Raw genomic sequence first — 21,387 nt, 5'->3', positions numbered from 1 at the left:
ATTTAATAAAGAATGTTGAATGTGGAGCTGCCGGGCACGAGGAAAAGAGGAAGACCTCAGAGAAGATTCATGGACGTAGTGAAGGAGGATCAGAAACTATCATAACCATTCAGATGCTTATAGATTACAGAGCATTGCATTATAATCATCAATTGGCATTTTACTGCAAAGTACAAAGTAATTACTATTCATTAACAAAGTGTTAATGAGAATCACAGTATTTGAAATGTAACAGTATATAACACAATAAGCTACACTGCTCCGAGAGGCTCCAAACTTTGTGGAAAGGTTTAGGAGGGATTTATAGGAATTTTTGACCATTCTTCCAGAAGCACAGTTGTGAGGTCAGACAGTGATGTTGGACGAGAGGACCTGGCTCGCAGTCTCTGCTCTAATTCATCCCAAAGGTGTTCTATCAGGTTGAGGCTCTTCCACACCAAACTCTCTCATGTGTTTATGGACCTTGCTTTGTGCACTGGTCCTGGTGGAACAGAAAGGGGGCATCTGCAAACAGTTCCCACAATGTTGAGCCACGATCGCCCATGGCTGGGATGCAGCTGCTCAGCCATGGAAACCTATTCCATGAAGTTTGGAGGTCTGCAGGAAGGTGGTGGTCTTTGCACACCATGCGCATCAACATATGCTGTCCTCGCTCTGTGATGTTATGTGGTATACCACTTCATGGCTGAGTTGCTGTCATTCCCAATCAGCAATCAGAGTCAAGCACTTACCTACACATTCTGATCGGCACACTCTCTCACACTGTCAGACTTTTAAGAATATAAAAAACATACCAGAAAGACGCAGAATTACGACAGCAGTAAAAACATGGGTATTAGCAATGTTTATTCTAAATTGTTATCTGAGAGAGTTACTGGCACGGATTTGTAAGAAGTCACAGATTTGTAGTTTGTCAGTCCTGAAAGTTCACAAGCTCGGCTTTTCCGATATTCCCTCCGGTGAGGATGCACACAACATCCTTGCCCTCCAGCTCTGGGATCTTGTTGTTAACGATGGCAGCAAAAGCAGCAGAGCCTGATGGCTCCACTACCAGCCCGGATCTGTAGAGCGTGGACACGGCAGCCTCGATCTCCTCATCGCTAACGAGGATGATCCCCTCCACGTAACGTTGGCACAGCTGATAGGGCAGCCTGCCTGGTGATGGCGCAAGAAAACTCTTCTATTTTCTCATGTATTGCAAACAGAAAGTCAAGGAATTTAAAAAAAAAACAGTTCACATACAACCCAGATATGCTGGAGAGAAATTTGACAAAAACTACCTGCGAAAGGTGGTGCAAGACCTGACGCGATGCTCTTGCTGTCCATTTCTACTGGCTTCTTCTCAATTAAGCTTTTGTACATTGTGCAAGCTGCGTTAAGCAGAAACACACTTAAAGTTTCTGAACACAAAAACAAGCTAAACATCAGTTTGTCGGTGACTTTTTACCTCCTTCTGGCTCCACGCCGTAGATCTTGGTTTTACTGCAACCTGACAGTTTGATGGCAGCAGCTACTCCAGCCAGCAGCCCACCTCCACCGCAGCACACCACCACCACATCAGGCTCCGGCATCACTTCCAGCACCTCCATACCAAGACTAAATGCATGTGCACACGTAATTAATAAAAGACAGAGATATTAGAAATGTAATTGTTACCAATAAAACACGAAGATAGAAGCACTCTTATGCACTAGCATCCAGCCCTGATTGTACCTGGCATGCCCTGCAATTAGATCCAGGTCATCGAAGGAGTGCAGGAAGGTCATGTTGTCCTCCTGAACACAACGGTTCACCACATTTATCAGACAGGATGTAGGAGCTCGCTCCACCTCCACCCCTAAACTCTGAGGACAAGAATAACCACTCCATGAAAATGACAAAGTAATAAATTCACACTTATTAGGAAGTAATTTATTTGTCTGTATTTAACTTTCAAGGCTTTTGTCTTTTGCTTAACTGTGCCACAAACAACCTCTGACCTGTATAAAGATGGACTTGTTCTCTGGGGCGGTTTCAGGCATCACCACTTTGCCCTTTGACCCAAAGTGTTTTGAGGCATATGCAAACGACTTGCCGTAGTTTCCAGCAGACATGGTGACAAAACGGCCACCCGCCGGTCTCCTGGAAAACTGATTGGCTACTCCTCTGATCTTAAAAGACCCTGTCATTCAAAAACAGGAAGTCAATAAACCTGCAGCAAAGTGTCAGGGAAGCCAAACAAAGTGGGTTTCACCAACCAGTTCTCTGCATGTTTTCCAGTTTGATGTGGATGTTGCAGTCAATGCTGAGAGGCAGGGTGGTCTGCCTCCAGGCGATCATGGGGGTGTTGATGACACCCAGAGGGCTGCTCCTCACCGTCTCTCTCGCTTCTTTTAGCATGTCCAGGGTGACAGGGTCTGCAGACACCTCACACATCTGGGTGGGTCAGAAACAGAGAAACATCATCACACCCAGTAGTTTAGTTTTACATAAACGTATAAAAGACACTCATTAATTTATTAATATATTTTTGCAGTTACTGTAGGATTAATTTAAAATATGTAGCTCTCAACCATGAGTTCACCGCTTTAATAATCGGAAAATGTAAAGAATTGAGTTGATTTAATTTGTAAGCAGTTCGGAGCCTCTGATTTATTAGGAAAAAACGTGAAAGTTAAATTATATATAAAACAACTATGTTTTGCCTTTAAACGAAACCAAAAATGTATATTTATTCTGTTCGGTATTTTTTACACAGACCTTATTATTTGTTTTCACTCAGCTCCTTGAAGTTTAGTGTTACAACTTTTTCGTCTCCCTCCTCTGCAGCTCGATGGTTCCGGCATAAAATGCGTTTCAAGTCGAACGTTATTGCTGAGTGGACCGCAAACATGGCGGCTTCTGTGGAGCAGCTGGGTGAAATATTCTAGCTTCGTGAGCGAGAAAGTGTTCAAAGACAGACTGCAGTAATATGAAAACATGGCTTTGATAAAGCACGTGGTGTGCGCCATGTCCGGCGGCGTTGACAGCTCCGTCGCAGCGTTACTGCTGAAGAGACGAGGTGAGAAAAGCTGGCAGTGGAAACACTGAAGCACACCTGTACTGGCTTTGTGATGGGGAAAGGTTAGCCAGACGGGTGAAGCCGCCGTATACGAATCAAAGAAATCAATCAATCAAATAAAGTCAGAAAAACCAAAGTAAAGCTGTAAGTGAGTCTCATTGTGATTGCGTGTTGTTTGAAGGCTACAACGTGACTGGAGTTTTTATGAAGAACTGGGATTCTCTGGATGAGAAGGGGGTCTGCACCACAGAGAAGGACTGTGAGGACGCATACAGAGTGTGCCAGAGCCTGGATGTCCCCTTTCATCAAGTCTCCTATGTCAAAGAGTACTGGCATGAAGTTTTCAGGTATTTCTGTCTTCTTCTGTCTGCTGCCTTTAGGGCTCACAGCAGCTTATCATCTGCCTCCATCCCCTTTCCACCTCCTCTGTATATCGTCCTGTCGGCGCTGTGTTCAACATACTTTATCCATTACAGATGCCGCCATCTCCAATGAAATTTGAGAAATGCCGTTTTTGTGAAAATGCTCCAAAGGGATTTTCAGCATATCGTTTCTAAACATACTAGTTTAAAGAGCTGCTAAAAAGACAGTTGCAGGTCATTTGGACCACGATACACAAAGGTATTTCTGTGTGCAGTAAGTCATATTTGGATGCTTCTGTTGTGTGGGCTTCCTGCCCTTCTGTGTACATACATGGAAAGCTGTAGGTGGCAGTAAGCACAGAAGAGAGGGCTACATCTATTCCCTGTTTTGTTCCACCTGTCCCAATTGTCATAAGGCAAAAGGAAGGTTACACCCTGGGCAGGTCATCCAGGCAGACAGACAACCATTCACACCTACGACCAATTAAGAATCACCAGTTAACCTAAAGTGTGCCTGTGAAATGTGGGAGGAAGTCGGAGTACCCAAAGAGAACCCATGCAGGCACGAGGAGAACATGCAGACGCAACATAGATCCTATGTGGGTTCACTCCAGATTCCCTGGCTTCCTCCCCAGCTGGTCAGTGGATTTGAACCCATTACCTTCCTGCTGTGAGGCAACAGCACTAACTATCAAACCAACATGCTATCTACAATGTTCATATGCAGCATTAAAAAGTAGGAGCTCAGTTGGAGGCTGGTTGCAAAGTGGCTTGCAGATGTGCAACAACTGTGTGCATGCTGGAAGAGCTTAAAAAGTGCAATATGAGGCAAGCTTCCAGGATTCCTGATAAGGAAAAATGTTCTGATTTACATTTAAAATTGATATTGACTTCAATGAGATGTGGAATCTCTCAAATTTTTTACTTGTTTTTTTTATCCAGTGTTGAGCACTGAATGCAGTTTCTCTCTGTCTGGTTTGCAGTAATCTGTTGAAGGAATATGAGAGGGGAAGAACACCAAACCCAGACATACTATGCAACAAGCACATCAAATTTAACCACTTCCACAAATATGCCATCGACACCCTGGGTACGCTGTTTTATTTTCATTCTCATGCTTATTGGTTGAAATATAAAATATGATCACTTAAGTCTCAGACACACTCCAAGAGACACATTGTTTCCTGTAGGTGCTGATGCCATGGCAACAGGCCACTATGCCAGGACATCACAGGAAGATGACGAAGTTTTCGAACAGGCTCACACAGCTCCGCCCACCACACTGTTCAGAGATCGATTTGAGATCCGAAATCGTAAGTGTGACTTTCCCTTTATACCTCTTATATCTCTGATTTTTACACTAATTTCCACTATTTTTGTTTCTGCGAGTGAAGTTTGTCTTTTTTTCTTGCGTTCCCATCACCAGCTGTGAAGCTGTACAAAGGGGCGGATCTCCTCAAGGACCAGACTTTCTTTCTCAGTCAGATCCCACAACAAGCCTTACGACAAACCATGTTCCCGCTCGCTGGACTCACCAAAGAATTTGTGAAAAAGATGGCTGCTGAGGCCGGGTTTCACCACGTGCTGAAGAAGAAAGAGGTGCTCAAATATATTACAGACTTTAATAAGGAGAGAGGAGAGGAACACAGGATTTAAATTGACTGGTGTGTCGTTTCAGAGCATGGGTATCTGCTTTATTGGAGAGAGAAACTTTGAAAACTTCATCTTGGAGGCAAGTATTTATTTCACATGGCAAAAGTATCTCATTTTCATAGGATTTATGACAAAACCTTCCATCTCTTTTTAAGATGACCTCAGATCATTTTGATCTTCAGCTGCTTTGTTTCTATTTTCAGTATCTGGACCCCAAACCTGGGAACTTTGTCTCCATTGAGGATGGAACTGTAATGGGAACCCACAAAGGTGTGTTTGTGAACATCTTTTTAAAAAAAATAAAAGTGTGCCACTACTGTACACCTGACTAAAATGTATTATAGTCAGGCAGCATTCTCTGGAGCTAAAAACAAAGCAACGTCTGAAGTGCTGAAATATGCAGTTCCTCAAATGGCCACATGAGGCTGACTTCAAAGTCAAATTATTTCCCATGCAGTCACATGTTAAAGGTTACAGAGGTTGTTTTGGTCCATATGCGCATGTATAAAACTATCAGACACCTGTTTGTCCCTTCTTTTCTCATATTCTTATGTGTTTCTGTCCATACAGGTTGGTTCACACTGACACTGGGCCAAAGGGCAAGGATAGGCGGGCAGAGAGACGCCTGGTTCGTGGTGGACAAAGACATCGTTACTGGAGATGTGTTTGTGGTGAGAACATCTGTGTTTAAGTTATCAAATGTCAACGCATCCATCTTAACATTCTCCTGATGTTCCCTTACAATTAGGAGCGATTTTTTTTTTTCTCCAGTTTTAATGTTCATGAATGTGTCGACTTGTATGGGCTCAAAATGTGGTCATAAATATTTTGTACTTGTAAATCGGTTTTGTACTTGTAAAAAAGATTTGTATGTGTAAAAAAAAAAAAAATTTGTGCATGCGTAGAAAAGATTTGTGTGTGTGTAAAAAAGGTTTGTGTGTGGACTTAGCCAAAAAAAACCCTGCAAGTTACAAGTACGGATTTTGACCCTATTTTTCTTCCTTTCATCTGATTGGTGAATGTCATGTCAATCACAAATGTAACAATCCAATCAGAGAACAGATGGGTTTGGCTGTCGGAGGGGCACTTTTTTGAACTGCAGGTCCTTGAAGGGTAATTTCTATATAAATATCCGATAGCAGTTAGGTCCCCTTACTTTCAGCAGCTGGTTAGAAATACCATTATTACTTTAAGATTAGTTTAACACAAAGTCAGGGCTGACCCAGGACCATTGCTGTGAGTCACAGCGCGCAGCATAAAAGTCCTTTCACATCGGATGCAGGATACGCTGCTAATGCTAATTGCTGACTAAAAGCAAAGGATCCAGAATTTGTTATGCTGGCTGCTGAGCTCTGTGGGTTTTTGCAGCAGCTCTACCTGTACTAGATGCACCTGCTCCTTGTCGTTTTTATCGCTGACTTTATGTGAACTACAAGAGTTTCTGATTTTTTTGCTAGTTCTTCAAATGTTCAATAAAAACATGTATGCTAATTCATAACGAAGAAAGCTTTGTAATGAAGACTGTCATTTCCAAAACACTGCCCCCCCCCCCGTGTCCGCAGCGCTATTGAAAAGGCTGTGGAAGGTCCTGTATTAAACACGTAGACCTGTGACAGAAAAATCATCAAACTCGGACGACCACAGACTGTTTTCCTTCGTGGTGATGAAGGAAAACGCTGGGTTGGCATGTAAAAGGGTATTTATTCCCTTCAAAGACCTGCAGTTCAAAAAAAGCGCCCCTCCGACAGCCAAAGCCATCTGTTCTCTGATTGGATTGTTACATTTGTGATTGACATGACATTCACCAATCAGATGAAAGAAAGAAAAATAGGGTCAAAATTCGTAGTTGTAACTTGCAGGGTTTTTTTGGCTAAGTCCACACACAAATCTTTTTTACGCACGTACAAATTTTTTTTACACATACAAATCTTTTTTACAAGTACAAAACCAATTTACAAGTACAAAATATTTATGACCACATTTTGAGCCCATAGACTTGTAGATTCAAAAACCAAGTTTGTAAAATGAAACGGAGGATGGTAATACCTGTAACTCCCTGTAGGAGGCAGCGTATTCATCTTAGGTGTTTCTTGAGCAACGTGTTGCAATTCGTGACCATTTTTAATCGGGTACTTGATTTGTTACACCTCTTGTGGCTCAGGCTCCGACAACCAATCACCCAGCTCTTTTCCGCGACACCGTGCGAACGGAGCGTTTCCACTGGGTAACAGAAGACCCGCCTCCCGAACTAGCCAGGACCCAAATGATGGATTGTCACTTCCGCTTCATCCACCAGATGCCGCTCGGTGAGTTCTGTGTTATCAGTGCCTGCGAGAAGATTATTAATGCCGACTGAAAATCGGCTCAAACATTAAACACAGCTTCAACTGTGCGTTCCAGTTCCCTGCACAGTAACTCTGAACATGGACGGCTCTGTGTGGATTTTGCTCTCCCAGCCAGTCAGAGCTCTGACACCTGGACAGGTAGCGGCTAACATGTTCAGGACTGTTCTTTAACATCACACTACATGTGTGGCTTCTTTGTGTTATCGGAGTGTTCTTGTTTTCCTTCCACAGTTTGCCGTGCTCTACAAAGGGGACGAGTGTTTGGGCAGTGGGAAGATCACCCAGCTTGGGCCAAGCGAATTCACGCTGCAGAAGGGCCGCGAGCGGATGGTAGCAGCCTTTCAGCGCAAAGAGAAGTCGACCCCTGAACCAGACAGCTGAGAGGAGCTCACAGTCCGGCTGTGGGGGAAATGCACTGTGTGCAGCACATGAGCTGCGAGCACCCTGTGAGGAACATAAGCCAGTCCAAGAGATGGTTGGACCGGCTTTAGTGACACAGGGCAGATGCTCAGGGAGGCAGCAGAGGGTTGATTGGCTTTTTAAAGGCTCCAGGAAACAGCAGTGTTTTGTTTATGGGTTGTTTTTTTTGTTTTTTTACATAAGTAGATCTCTACTGTTTTTAACCTAATATAATCTTTCCGTCCAAGATCTGTACCAACACCACAGAGATAACTTCCAGGTACTGCTTGTTGTTGGCTTCACTACGAGGACAAAGATGCACTCGTGAAATGCAATTATTTAATTGAAATTGTGTAAACGAGTAGGTTTGTGCATTTCTACAGTGCACTGTGTGTTTTCATAAAAGCAGAAACAAAAAATGAGCTCACATTGTTAAGCAGAGCATTTTCTGAATTGTAGACGGTGCTTCTTTTTTTGTGGTCTGAAAGCTCTGCTTTCTCTTTACTGGGAGACCTGGGTGAAGATTTGTGAAGTTCTGCTGGACTGTCAGAATGCTCACGTTTCCTCAGAGGACACTACCTTGTGGGCAGATCTGGTTGACTCTTGGCTTGTTCTACTTTATTGGTGTAATAAGAGTTTATGTAGTTTGTCTTAAAAGTTTTAAGGCTTCTCAGGTTAGTTTTTTTTTTTTTTTTCAGACCAGCTAAAAACTTTGAAGGCTACTAAAAAATTATTTTTGTATGTTTCACAACTTCTATGATCCAAGTTTATTCTGTTGTGGATTTGACGGTGGTTAAATTATGACCTAAAAAAATGCCTGATAGGAGAGAAAGGAAATGTGAGAGTATTGGATGTTTTTATCCATCGGTTGTGCCATTTATTTCAGTAGTTGTAAATTACAAGAAAGATGATTTCTAATGCTGTATTGTATTTAAAATGCCAGGTTAATGTTTTTTAAAAAACAGCAGTGCTTTCTTCGGGCGCAGGAGAACGAACTCTGTACAAAGTGTACATTTGAAAAATGGACTTAAACAAATAAATAAATGCGAAGAGTGACATTTGCTTTCCCTGCACACGCCTGTGTTTAAATGTGCCATATCATGTTCTGTCCAGAGTCGTGATTTTTCTTGGGCAAAATTGAGTTTATGTACATAATGGTCATTTTGTTAGGCACACTTTTTTCTTTTTCTTTTGCTTGTAACACAAATGTCTAATCAGCCAATCAGACATGTAGACATGGTCGAGATGACCTGCCGATGTTCAAACTGAGCATTTGAACAAAAAGGTGATTTAAGTGACTCTTAAAATGACACGGTTGTTGGTGCCATAGAGTACATGTGCTGGTTTTTAGAGCACTTCTACTCTACTGGAGAATTTTACACACAAGCACTCTTTGCGACATGCTGTCTAACATTCACACTTCATTGGAAAGCAACTGATTGGCATGCAGACTGGAGCAGCGAGGGATCGAAGTTGTAATGCTGTCAAGTTGACACAGACTCAAATATCTCAGGAATGTTTCCAGGACTTTGCTGAATCTGTGCAACGGAAAGTTAAGGAAGTTGTGCAGGTAAAAACGGGTCCAACCCGGCACCAGCAAGGTGTGCATAAGGAAGTTCATCAGTGGATACGGCAGCTGTGGGCCAACTGTTGTAAAGCTGCTGGTCCTCGTAGGGGCGCTGTTGTACAAGACTAACGTCAACTGTTATTCTGGAGTTAACGCTGTTTAGCACAAACATAACGAATCCCGAGAGTAACGGCATTGCCTCGTGATACACGTTAAAGTGCAGCATATAATCGTTGTTGTGGGAGTTTTTTCCAGAATAGAAAAGTCATTTTTTTGTCAGCTTAAACTTTAAATTAACAAAAAAAATCGTTTTGTTGAGGCAAAACAAAATGAAACGTGAGGAAATGTGTTTGAATGAACATAAAGTTCTAAAATCATACAAACTTAGATGCCTGAAACGCTGTCTGATTTTACCTATTATTATTATTATTATTATTATTATTATTATTATTATTATATTGTTGTTGATGTATTACAAATGAAGAAAAAACACTCATCTCTGACCATGACGCACACAAGTAAACTGCACGGGTGAAGGAAGTGAGATCCTCTGCGACATTCCTGTAGTTTTGTGGTGCAGTCCACAGTTCCCTGTGTCTAATATTTACTACATTGATGTGACATATAAATAACTGTTCAACTTTCTCCCCTCCATAGATGAGTAGGAGCTGGTTAAAGCTGTGATGATGACATTTTCAGTCTTCCTTCACTGAGCCTCAGGTCTGTTTTAATTGTACCATCACAGCTCAGAACGCTTCAGCACACAGAAGTTGAAGAGGGAGCGACACTTAAACGCGCAGCAGGAATTTTACCCACATCTCGTCCTATTGTAATAACAATGCGCCTGTGCGTATTGGTCACCCGGACAGCGGCACTTCCTAAATCTCCATGAGAAAAAAAAAAAGAAAGCCTCCTCGCCACCACCCCACCCGAAAGCGTCCCAGAGGGGGAACACAGCAGGTTTATGGTAATAAGTCTCTGAGGAGGAGAGAGGAGGAGGAGGTGGAGGAGGAGGAGAGCCGCGGAGCCATTTTGTACTCATTTTAAACTCAGTGTGTGTTTACGCAGCCGTGACGCGCCTGGACACACTGATACTATGGATACCCAGCGTCTTTTTCCACGTTGAGAATTACTTCACCATGCGGGAGAAAAGTAAGACGCGGTGCTGGGAGAGGGAGACTTAATGCTTTTCTTTACTTTTTTTGCGGAGGAGTTTCGGTGAAGTTGAACGGGATTCGGCAGGTTTACAAGCATGGAGCCGCCGATGTGTTGCTGGGTTTGGGTTTGGGTTCTGTTCACCGTGCCGCCGCTCGCGGGATGTTTGGAGATGCACCTTTCGGAGAGTTCACAGCCCGGGAGCCTTTTGGCCAACCTGTCGCTCGGCCCTGGGTGGACTTATAAACTTGACAGGACTTTATCTCCCAACTTCATTCAGAGTTGTTTCCAAGTTGGGAGGCTCGACGGTGTTATCCGCCTGTCCCACAAAGTTCAGTGTGCGCGCACACCCAGGAATCCTGCGCCTGTTTATTTCAGAACTGTCTCCTCCGCGTCCGGAGACGTTATCCTGACGCATTTTAATGTGTTTGTTCACGGCCAGGACTGTTTTATTAAATACAAGAGAAAGAAAGCGTCAGGTGAGCCAGACATTCAAATAAAACACCTTTCAAAACTGGAGGCAACTTCCTGCTTACCTGCAGGTATTCTACTTTTGAATGTAACAAAACTTTTACCCTCTTTCACGCAAAACACTGCCTTTTTGGATACTGAGTGTGTAGGAAGAAACGTTGTCGGGGTGATCAGGCACGGAGATTTATTCCTGGCTAGTGACTTGTGTCTTAAACACAGTGGACAGTCGGAGGAGAAGCTTCACTGCGCGCTGCACAGCTCTCCGGGCAGCGGGCTCTCTGTGCAGCTTCATTTGACGCTCGTTAAAGCGCGCAAACAACACCAAAGCCCGTCAGAAACCATCCACAGACAGTCTGTTGTGCTGATCAGAAGGGGAAAGCGGCAGGTTAATTCATCTCCCCAGTTTCAACTTCCCAACTATCAGGTGTCTGTGCGTGAGAATGAGCCCGCTGGGACGCGAGTTATCACCCTAAAAGCAAATGACCCAGATGATGGAGAAGCGGGGAGGCTGGAGTACAGCATGGAAGCCTTGTTTGATAAAAGGTCTGATGACTTTTTCTACATAGACTCACAGACTGGAAGCATAACAACTATCCAGGCTCTGGACAGAGAAGTCAAAGACACCCATGTGTTCAAAATTACTGTGACGGACAATGGCACCCCCAAAAGATCTGCCACTTCTTACCTCACTGTCACTGTAAGTGACACCAACGACCACACCCCTGTGTTTGAGCAAAATGAATATCGAGTCAGCATCCGAGAAAACGTAGAAGTGGGCTTTGAAGTTAAGACAGTCCGGGCCACTGACGGTGATGCTCCCTCCAACGCTGACATGATCTATAAAATTGTGAACGCAGACGAAGTCAACTCTGTGTTTGAAATTGACCCCCGGAGCGGCCTGGTGAGGATCAGAGAGCGGCCTGACAGGGAGACCCGGTCCCAGTACCAACTGATCGTCGAAGCCAACGATCAGGGGAAGGAGCCAAGTCCCCGCAGTGCCACCGCCACAGTTTACATCACTGTGGAAGACGAAAATGACAACTACCCACAGTTCACTGAAAAGAGGTACGTGGTGCAGGTCCCAGAGAACGTGCCAGTCAACACCAAAGTGATCCAGGTGGAGGCGACGGACAGAGATGAGGGAAACAATGCCAAAGTTCACTACAGCATCATAAGTGGCAACGTTAAAGGGCAGTTCTACATTCACTCCCCCACTGGTGTCATTGATGTCATCAATCCTCTTGACTATGAAATGATTCGGGAGTATAATTTAAGGATTAAGGCTCAGGATGGAGGCAGGCCTCCGCTGATAAACAGCACAGGGATGGTGGTGGTGCAAGTGGTGGACGTCAATGACAACACACCCATGTTTGTCAGCACACCTTTCCAGGCTACAGTGCTGGAAAATGTGGCCGTTGGTTACTCTGTCATCCACATTCAAGCCATTGATGCCGATTCAGGGAAAAATTCTCTCCTGGAATACCGCATTACCGACACCACGCCAGGTTTTCCGTTCACCATCAACAACAGCACAGGCTGGATTACAGTTAGTGAGCCGCTCGACAGGGAGGAAATTGAATTTTACACCTTTGGCGTGGAGGCGAGAGATCACGGGACACCTGTGAGGTCCTCCTCTGCCAGTGTCAGCGTCACAGTGCTGGATGTGAACGACAACACACCCACATTCTCAGAGAAGACCTACTCACTGAAGATCAACGAAGATGCTGTGGTCGGCAGCAGTGTGCTGACAGTGACCGCTGTGGACAGGGATGTTAACAGCATGGTGACGTATCAGATCTCCAGCGGCAACACCAGGAACCGCTTTGCCATCACTAGCCAGAGTGGCGGTGGCCTCATCACCTTAGCCCTTCCCCTGGACTACAAGCTGGAACGCCAGTATGTCCTGACAGTCACCGCCAGTGATGGAACACTTTACGATACCGCCCAGGTGTTCATCAATGTCACCGATGCCAACACACACCGGCCTGTCTTCCAAAGCGCCAGCTACCACGTGTCTATCAGTGAAGACAAACCAGTGGGCAGCACTGTGATAGTGATCAGTGCGACAGATGAAGACACGGGGGAAAATGCTCGTATCACATACGTAATGGAAGACAATGTTCCTCAGTTCGAAATTGACCCAGATACAGGTGCCATCGTAACCAAAATGGAGCTTGACTATGAGGATCAGGCCTCCTACACTTTAGCCATCACTGCCAAAGACAATGGCATCCCCCAGAAATCTGACATCACTTATGTAGAGATCATCATCAGTGATGCCAATGATAATGCTCCTCATTTTCTCAGAGACATCTACCAGGGGAGTGTTCTTGAGGATGCACCTGTCTACACTAGTGTGCTCCAGATCTCTGCTTCAGACAGAGATAGTGGATCAAACGGCAGGGTGACCTATACATTTCAAGGTGGGGATGACGGTGACGGGGATTTTCACGTAGAGCCTCACTCTGGCATCGTCAGAACCGCTCGCAAGCTGGACCGGGAAAACGTTCATGTTTATAACCTGAAGGCTTTTGCCGTGGATAAAGGTGTTCCGCCTCTGAAAGCTGCTGTTTCTATTCATATTGTAGTCCAAGACATAAATGACAATGCTCCAGTGTTTGAGAAGGATGAGCTTTTTATTGACGTGCAAGAGAACAGCCCAGTGGGATCAGTCGTGGCCCAGATCACTGCCACAGACCCCGATGATGGCACTAATGCTCAGATCATGTATCAGATCGTAGAAGGAAATATTCCAGAAGTGTTCCAGCTGGATATTTTCAATGGAGACCTCACTGCACTCACAGACTTGGATTATGAGACCAAAACTGAGTATGTCATAGTCGTTCAGGCCACATCAGCACCGCTAGTGAGCCGTGCTACTGTGCACATCCGCCTAGTAGACATGAATGACAACGAACCAGTGCTGCACAACTTTGAGATTCTCTTTAATAACTATGTCACCAACAAGTCCAACAGTTTTCCATCTGGAATAATAGGAAAGGTTCCGGCTCATGACCCGGATGTGTCGGATAAACTGCGCTACAAGTTTGAGTCTGGAAATGAGCTAAGTCTGCTGCTGTTGAATGAAGAAACTGGGGATCTGAGGTTGAGCAGGGATTTGGACAATGACAGGGCTCTGGAAGCACCCATGACTATTTCTGTTTCAGGTAAGCAGTCAACCATGTTTTTCTGAGAAAATCCCACTTTTCCTGTCAGTTTCATAAAATGTGTTAAAGATGGAAATTTCCCCCAATATGTGATTCATCACCACACTTTGGAGTCAGTGTAGAATTTTCTCATGAATAGAGACAGCTGCACTGTTGACTGTATGATCAGTGAAGTGTTTGCTGCAGGCTCTGTGCAGCATCCGGTTGTGCTGCTTTACGTAATTGCTGATAAATGTATTGTCTGCAAGTGGTGGGTAGAGGTAATAAAAAGGTGCCGTTCACAGGGCACCCTCATAGCTCAGTGGCTTTGTTGTTGCAGTTATGTGGGTTTTGGTGAAAAAGCCGGCGCGCACTCATGCATGTAGTGCAGATATATGAAGGCTGCTGATTTCCTTTTCTCACTGTTTGGAGTTTGTCCATGCTAGCACTCTTTAAAGTTCATGGGATGAATGTGCAGGTTCACTGCAGGAGGGAGTGGGGGGTGGATGAAGTTTTTCTTTTTGTAGTTTTTCGTGCTTTGCGCATGTTTTTCACACATCGATTTTTGAATGAAAGAGAAGTTTGGATACGTTTCTGTGGTGGGGGGTTGGATCTGAAGGCTTAGATCCAAACCCTGCTAAGTCATGTAGAAAGAATTTGCACTGAGCTTCTTTTTCTCCAAGACAGAAGCACACTTTATTCTTTAAAGTTAAAGATTAGACAAATGCAAACATTTGGACATTCACACCCAAAGTCAGAGGATACCTTCTACAGCACAGATGAGCAGATACAGAGGTTCACACTTAGCTATTAATCAAGAAGAATAAATGTATTTCTCTAGCTCTCCTGTTACCTGTCAGTAGCTGCAAAACCTCTCTGCTGTCTCTCTCTCTTTGCCTTTCTTATTCTTTTCTCACTCTCATGCTTTCTCTGCTTGATCAACCAGAGCACTTTAAACCCCCCAAAATGGGCAAACAGCATAACACAGCTTGATCTGTTGAGCTCTCCCAGCTTTTTTTTGTTACTCTGTCATGTCTCCTAACATATGCACTTGTTGGTAGAATGCAGATGAGCTGCTATGATCCAGGGTACAACAGGGGAATCTGAATTCCCAGTCCATCAGTCTAGCTTTTTGCACTGTAGATCATTGTGACTGGTAAAAGTATTTAAGATGAAATTACATGTGAGAAAATGTGTGTCTTTTTGTCAGTTAGCCATATTGGTCTTGCAATCTCCTCTCTGTATTCTGACAGAAACATTGGTGTGATAATGCAGCTGGAATCGAGCTAGACCTCCATGTCATGGTTCACAGGGCAGTGCAAGGCTTTCACAAGAAGACCTTTCATTGCTGGAGGACTTGTGCCTTTGTCTTTGTCTCAGACAAAAGGCTGACTGTCCTTTTCTAAGTGCTTTATTGCTGTTGTAGTCAACCTGCGGAGCATCTGAGACCCCAGCGGCTCAGCAGGTTACAGGCTGTATAGCCCTCATTCGCTGTCTCTGCTTTCATGCTTGTCATTGACAGCTGACGGGTCTTGCTGTATCCTTGACTACAGTGACCTCTTGATGGTCCCTTAAGCGGGGGGGGGGGGGCAGGCAGTCTTCTTAATTAGTTGTGGCCTTGTGCGCCCAAACACATAAATATAAGTACGCACACGTTCATGCACAATTAAACAGATGTGCACACTTACACTGAAGAGCTCCAACCCCCTGTTTTTTTTCCCTTCTTTTCGTGATGTCAAGTGTTAAGCAACCATTACTGCTGATGGCTTGGCCTTTTGACCTTTGGGCTTTCTGGAGAGGAAAGCCTTTGGGGAATTTTAGGCTATCAGCAAGTTAACAAGTACTGTGAGTCAGTACACCAGCTGTGTTTCAGTCCGTCTTAAATTAGGTTCCCTCTGGCTTTTTCCCCCTCTTTGTGTAGTTATTTTTTGACCTCTTCTTTGTCGCAAATCTAAATTAGGTCCAAATTCCAGTTCAGGACCAGAACCAAATCATATTGCTATACAGTGTATACGTATGGATCCAGTCTAATTGTTGGCAGACCTCTTTGTATCCCTTTCATCAGGCCCAGTTCATACTGGGTCTTTCTGTGGGTGTGCGTACCTTTTCCACATATCATTTGAAAAGGTTGTGACTAGTTATACATCTGACAATGAGAGTGATGACACCGTATTATTTTCATTTAAACAAGCCCCATCAGCAGAACATAAGACCACTTATTGATGTATTGAAGTGAGCACTGTCTCATTTAGAGAGGGAAAGGTTGAAAGCTGTCACTCTTCTTATGCTACTAATCAAAGTTCCTCCTAAAACCTGTGTAAGTCATGCACAGGTGCTTTTCTTCTGGCAAACAGGAGGCCTGAGAATGTTTCCCGAGCTCTCTGCTGAAACACAAGAATGCTCTGATAACTCTACCGAGATACACTCACTTAACACACTTTGCTAGCCACAACACTGTTCCATCTGTCCTCAATCTCCCTCAGTGTGTGTGTGTGTGTGTGCGTGTGTGTGTGTGTGTGTGGTAGCTCTGCTCCACAGCTGTGGGCTGTGTGTTCCAGTTGTAAGAGCTCTTATCTTAGCTTGTCAAATTTCACTTTAAACCTTTGGGGTTTCTCTGTTTTCTGAAAGATGAGTATCTGTCATTTTATGATGAGCACAAAGACATAGCTGTACTTTATTTGAGTGTAATGTACCTACTCTTTGTTTTTTTTCTGCTATATGTAAGATTATATGTAAACATTTGGTGCACCAAAGTCCTGACAGTGACAGGTTTGTGAGTGGGTACAGCAGAAACTATTTGAGTTTTACTGTAAATGAAACTGGTCAGCCAGCTTTCTTTTGTTCCACTCACGGCTGTAAAACCAAGCAAACCATGCTGGTTGGTGGCCAGAATTGAAAAACTAAAGGCCAAGATTGTCTTTTGTCATGAAGTTTGCAGTCTGAATAATAATTGATGTTCTTAACTGTACAGTAAGTCAATTTTTTAGGTTCTTTAATAGACAAAAAACATTTTCTTGACAAATATACATAGATTAGTGTATAATTACATCTTCCGCCACGTTGCCCTGCCATCTTGAATGCAGTGGCGAGATAGACATCGCTATTTAACCTAATCACATTTTATGTACGTGTCTCGAGACGCAGCTTGAAGTTACCTCTTTCAAACTATATATGACATTTAACACTTGTACATGTATGTTTTCTTCGTGTCATTATGCCTTTCTCCACCTCCTTGTCATCTTGCCTTATCCACCGTTGCTCTTTCATTTTCACCTCATCCTCACCTCAGGCCTTATCTCCTGAACTTAAGACAGAGCTGTAAGACACAAAAAACTTGAATAAATATACTTATTTATTCTTGATACTGTCACAATTACTTATTGTCAGCAGATTAGACATGTGATCCTCCGGACAGCTGACAACGAGCTGGCTAAACAGCAACAGCTGGTTGTTAGCTAACATCATGCCAGCTAATGTTACCTTTTCCTCTGATAAAGAGTTGTTTACATTCTCACACTGTATGCAAGTTTATTCACTACTTGTTGGAGTTTAGCGATGTTAGATCCACTTCAAAGGATGTTTCACTAACAGAGGCTAACAGCAGAAAATACAGCAACACTTTATCACAGAAAAGTTCAGGATATCCTCAACTCACCTGGCCAGCCCTTGTGATGGGGTGGCCAGGTGTAAATAAACATGGATACCTGTCATATGCAGCCTCACAGTGGGCTGTCAGGCTACACTCACTACAGATGAACGGCAGCCAGATTTGTTTGTCCTGCAGTGGTTGCAATTTATGCACTTCAATTGGGAGCGCTAAAAAAAACAGAAATCACTTGAAAGCAGTCTGCTGATCTGTACTGGTGAGAGTTTACACATGTTCCTTTAAGTGTTGGTGCAACGGGACTTTATACATATCTTAATTAATGTTTGACCTCAGTAGAAATCTTACATGTGATTGAAGTAAGTCTGTTTCATTAACCACTGTGAACACAGTGCACATAGGAAAGGCAAATGTCAATAGCAATAAAGCTGGTGCATGTTCCTTTTTAGGACTGGGCAGATCAATAATGTTAGCTGCTAGCTTATTCATCTCTGTAGCTCCCATTCATCATATATACAAAACGCATTGCCTGTTTTTTTTCCCTTTTTCCAGGGAAACTATATCTCGGGCAAGGTTTATAATTGTTAAAGCATGCAATAACAGGCTATAGGAGGAGTTGTGCCATATAACTCATTGATGCAGCAAAGCACGCCATCACTTAAACAATTAGGAATGATTTATGCAAAATCGTCTTTTTCCACTCAAGCTGAGACGGCATGATGCTACACGCATGCATTCACCCCACTCCTCCCTCCACCTCCCGCCTCCTTTTGCTTCCCCATCTTTTCCCCATGGGGCTTTTGCCAAGCCTCCCTGCATTGGGTTTGGCTCCTAATCCTGTTGGAAGAGTTGCATAGCAGAGCTTTGTAACATTTCTGTTCTCGTCCCTGTACGACCCCCACCACTTTCTGTGCTTTCCCCTTTTATAATATGCATAATTCGATTTCTGCCATAAGACAGGAACTTCAGCTTTGAGTGTGCTCTAAATTCAGGCCAAGTAAAATAATGTATTCTGATTGGTTCATTTCAGCAGGCAGACCACTTAAAAACATTCCTGTGAGAACCACGGCTTTACAATTTATAAGGAAACATCAGTGTAGTTGCATTTGTATCATACACTGCAGAGTGTTGGGTGTAATATGCAGCTCTTTGTGGCTTTTCATTCTTTTCAATCTCTTTAGCCAAAACATAGTCTAATCCAACCTTCCTCTCTTTGGCCCCCGTCCCTGGTTCTTGGTGTTCTTCCTCGAGTTCCTCTACTGGAAGCAGTTGTGGTGATGCACAGGCAGACATGACCTTTCACATGTGAGATCAAAGCAGGACATGGGGCATTTACATACACAGTCAGTGCTGAGAAATAACTCCTCTACACATGACACATGACCTCAGGCTGATGGATGGGACAGACAGGGGGCGGACTATAGGGAAAAGAAGGAGGAAGAGAGAATTGTGATGTAGCTGTTTTTGTGCATTTCACCAACAACAGCTGGATAAAAGTCTGGTCTCTTAAGTCAATGTCAATAATGGAAATAGAAATGCATTAACTTGAAACGTGTTCCACAACTATTCCTGATATGTGATATTCAAACTTTCTAACTGGCCAATCGCACTGGCTTTAAAGTTTTCCTGTTGTGTCAGTGTGTTTGGCGTTTGGCATGCACAGCAACCGATAACCGATTTCCCCAAGCCTCTTCCCTCTCTATCACCATGTTTTTATCTCTGTCACTTCTTGTACTTTCCTCAAAAAGGTTCTCACTGCTCGAACATGCGCCTGCATAGTTTTGCTCTCCTTCCATGTGCCTGTTGAGGCTAAATCTGTCCTGAGTCGTTACAGGAACTTATTAGATTACTGTCCTCCTTTCTCTACCATGCCTGTCTGTCTCTGTCTCGCTCACTTGTCAAGCTGCTTGTCCTTTCCATTTTGCGTGCGTCTAATGTTATAGGTTTGGGCACGTGGCTTAATGCGTTGATGTTGATTAGTAGGTTCAGTGCCTCAGTCCACACTGAATTCATGCATGGATTGACAGTCCTAAAGGTGATCCTAGTGTAGACCCTTATGTTGGGATTATAAACCCTTGTGAAAGTGCACATGGGCAGCTGTTGGCAGTAGGGATGAGTAGATGTCCTCATGAATGTATTTTTCAGTCTTTGAGGACCTATAAATAGTTATCGGTCTTGTAGGTAAGTAAATTGTAAGGCATGCAGACGTGCACACTGAGCCTCGCTTTCCCCTTTTAATAATGAAATATGTCACTCACGATACGATACGTTGTATGTATGTTTTCTGGCAGCAACGTGAGCAATAGGAAGTGAATTAATGCGTTCCAATTGAAGTCAGAAGGCGGAATTTCTGGGTGCTAGTTTAGCTCACCTGGTTGAGCGGGCGGCTCGGCTCGGGACCTCTCTCCCACATTTTCGTCTTTAACAGGAAAATAAAGATGGAAAAAATGCTCAAAATAGCAGGTTAAAGATATCACAGTTATATTGTTTTTAACTTGCTCCATACACTTTTGTCCTATGTGTGGCCAGCCGTGTCTAAAGCACTTTATTTGTTAGAGCTGAAAATGCAATTGAGTCTTTGGCCTGAGGCGGGGTAGAGAAGAACACAGATCAAGTGTAATAACAGTGTTCGTATCTCCTCGTCTCTGTTTGTGTGCTCAATGAGCGAGAAAGGAATCGCATTCATGCTTAATCTTGTACATTTACTGTGGGCTAATGTGTTGTAGTTGTGTGTGTGTGTGTGTGTGTGTGTGTGTGTGTGTGTGTGTGTGTGTGTGTGTGTGTGTGTGTGTGTGTGTGTGTTTTGCTATGTGGGCATGTGCACCTCCAGGCTGTAGTCTAGAGTTTGAAGTGTAAATACCAGGGGATCAAGACAGGTCACTGTGGAACTCCACTGATGTCTGAATCCTCAATTACAGGCTAGAGAGTCGAGGGACGTTTAAGGATCTAAAGCTGTCTGCTTGATGCCGTCTTTGGCTGCGAAAAGAAATATGGCCGCACACTGATAAGTTAGACAAGGATCCACTTTTTTTCTCACTAAAGGAATCGCTTCTAATTTGTGTGAAATATGACAGAAAACTGTCTTTGTTGGAGATTTCATTTTACTTTCTCCCAGATCAAAAACGATATTTCACATCGACTATGCCTCCCGGCCAAAGTATTATCTGCTTATCTAACTACATCCAAATCTGTCTTATCCGTCCACCTTTTTTACTTCAGACACGTTTCCTCCCGCAGACTTAATCCTCATGCTTTTGTTTCCAGCAGGAAATCTCTTGTAGCTGCCCGGAAATTCAGCTAGAAAGTGAGGTGCCTTCCCATCATGCAAGTGTGTTTGCTGTGGGGATTTCAAAGGAGTGGGGGTGTTTGTTTGCAAACACCCATGCCCAGGGTTTGGGTTAGAGATGGGTTAGGAAGTAAAAATGTGGTTCTACCTTAGAGTTTTGGCTTTTCTGTAAGTTTGAGTGTGTGATTTTGTGCATTTTTGAATCGTGTCGAAGGATGTGCTGTTTAAAGACGACCCCTCCCCCCCTTCCCTCTCGGTCACACGCACACTCTTGGGTAAGGCTATCTCTTGTTTGCCTGCTGCTTGTTTACATGCTTCAAGACAGTGAGACGGTGACAGGTTTTGGGTGGTGGAGGGGT

General features: G+C 43.8%; 3 protein-coding genes across 9 annotated transcripts in view; 2 read left to right on the top strand and 1 right to left on the bottom strand.

Annotated features, from left to right (window-relative positions):
- Positions 1 to 829: 829 nt before the first annotated feature.
- LOC113009601 (L-threonine ammonia-lyase-like) lies at positions 830 to 2,877 on the bottom strand. Of its 3 annotated transcripts, none has more exons than XM_080291968.1 (7): positions 2,740 to 2,877; positions 2,238 to 2,415; positions 1,980 to 2,161; positions 1,714 to 1,844; positions 1,448 to 1,596; positions 1,281 to 1,370; positions 830 to 1,187 (listed from the first exon to the last, which is right to left on the bottom strand). In XM_080291968.1, exons 2-7 carry the CDS (start codon positions 2,413 to 2,415, stop codon positions 1,048 to 1,050), a joined length of 870 nt encoding a protein of 289 aa, XP_080148094.1. In that variant the 5' UTR covers positions 2,740 to 2,877; the 3' UTR covers positions 830 to 1,047. The 3 variants fall into 3 exon arrangements, with proteins under 3 accessions (XP_080148094.1, XP_080148095.1, XP_026003790.1); XM_080291969.1 differs by having other exon boundaries at positions 830 to 1,180; XM_026148005.2 differs by having other exon boundaries at positions 830 to 1,155.
- trmu (tRNA 5-methylaminomethyl-2-thiouridylate methyltransferase) lies at positions 2,839 to 8,855 on the top strand. The gene is made up of 11 exons (XM_026148004.2): positions 2,839 to 3,040; positions 3,222 to 3,387; positions 4,386 to 4,492; positions 4,593 to 4,715; positions 4,829 to 5,001; positions 5,081 to 5,134; positions 5,259 to 5,325; positions 5,626 to 5,726; positions 7,217 to 7,361; positions 7,456 to 7,538; positions 7,632 to 8,855. The coding sequence occupies exons 1-11, from the start codon at positions 2,959 to 2,961 to the stop codon at positions 7,779 to 7,781; spliced, it is 1,251 nt and encodes a 416-aa protein (XP_026003789.2). The 5' UTR covers positions 2,839 to 2,958; the 3' UTR covers positions 7,782 to 8,855.
- A 1,215-nt stretch (positions 8,856 to 10,070) lies between these two features.
- The window catches only part of celsr1a (cadherin EGF LAG seven-pass G-type receptor 1a), a 96,223-nt gene continuing 84,906 nt past the window's right edge, over positions 10,071 to 21,387 (top strand). For all 5 annotated transcript variants that reach the window (XM_080291965.1, XM_080291967.1, XM_080291966.1 and 2 more), the window contains exon 1: positions 10,071 to 14,159. In XM_080291965.1, the coding sequence (XP_080148091.1) occupies positions 10,619 to 14,159 (3,541 nt within the window). In that variant the 5' untranslated portion in view covers positions 10,071 to 10,618. The remainder of the gene's footprint in view (positions 14,160 to 21,387) is intronic.

Source organism: Astatotilapia calliptera, chromosome 17 (genome assembly GCF_964374335.1).
Source record: "Astatotilapia calliptera chromosome 17, fAstCal68.1, whole genome shotgun sequence".
NCBI classification, from domain to species: Eukaryota; Metazoa; Chordata; class Actinopteri; order Cichliformes; family Cichlidae; genus Astatotilapia; species Astatotilapia calliptera.
This window is presented reverse-complemented; position numbering and strand designations above follow the sequence as displayed.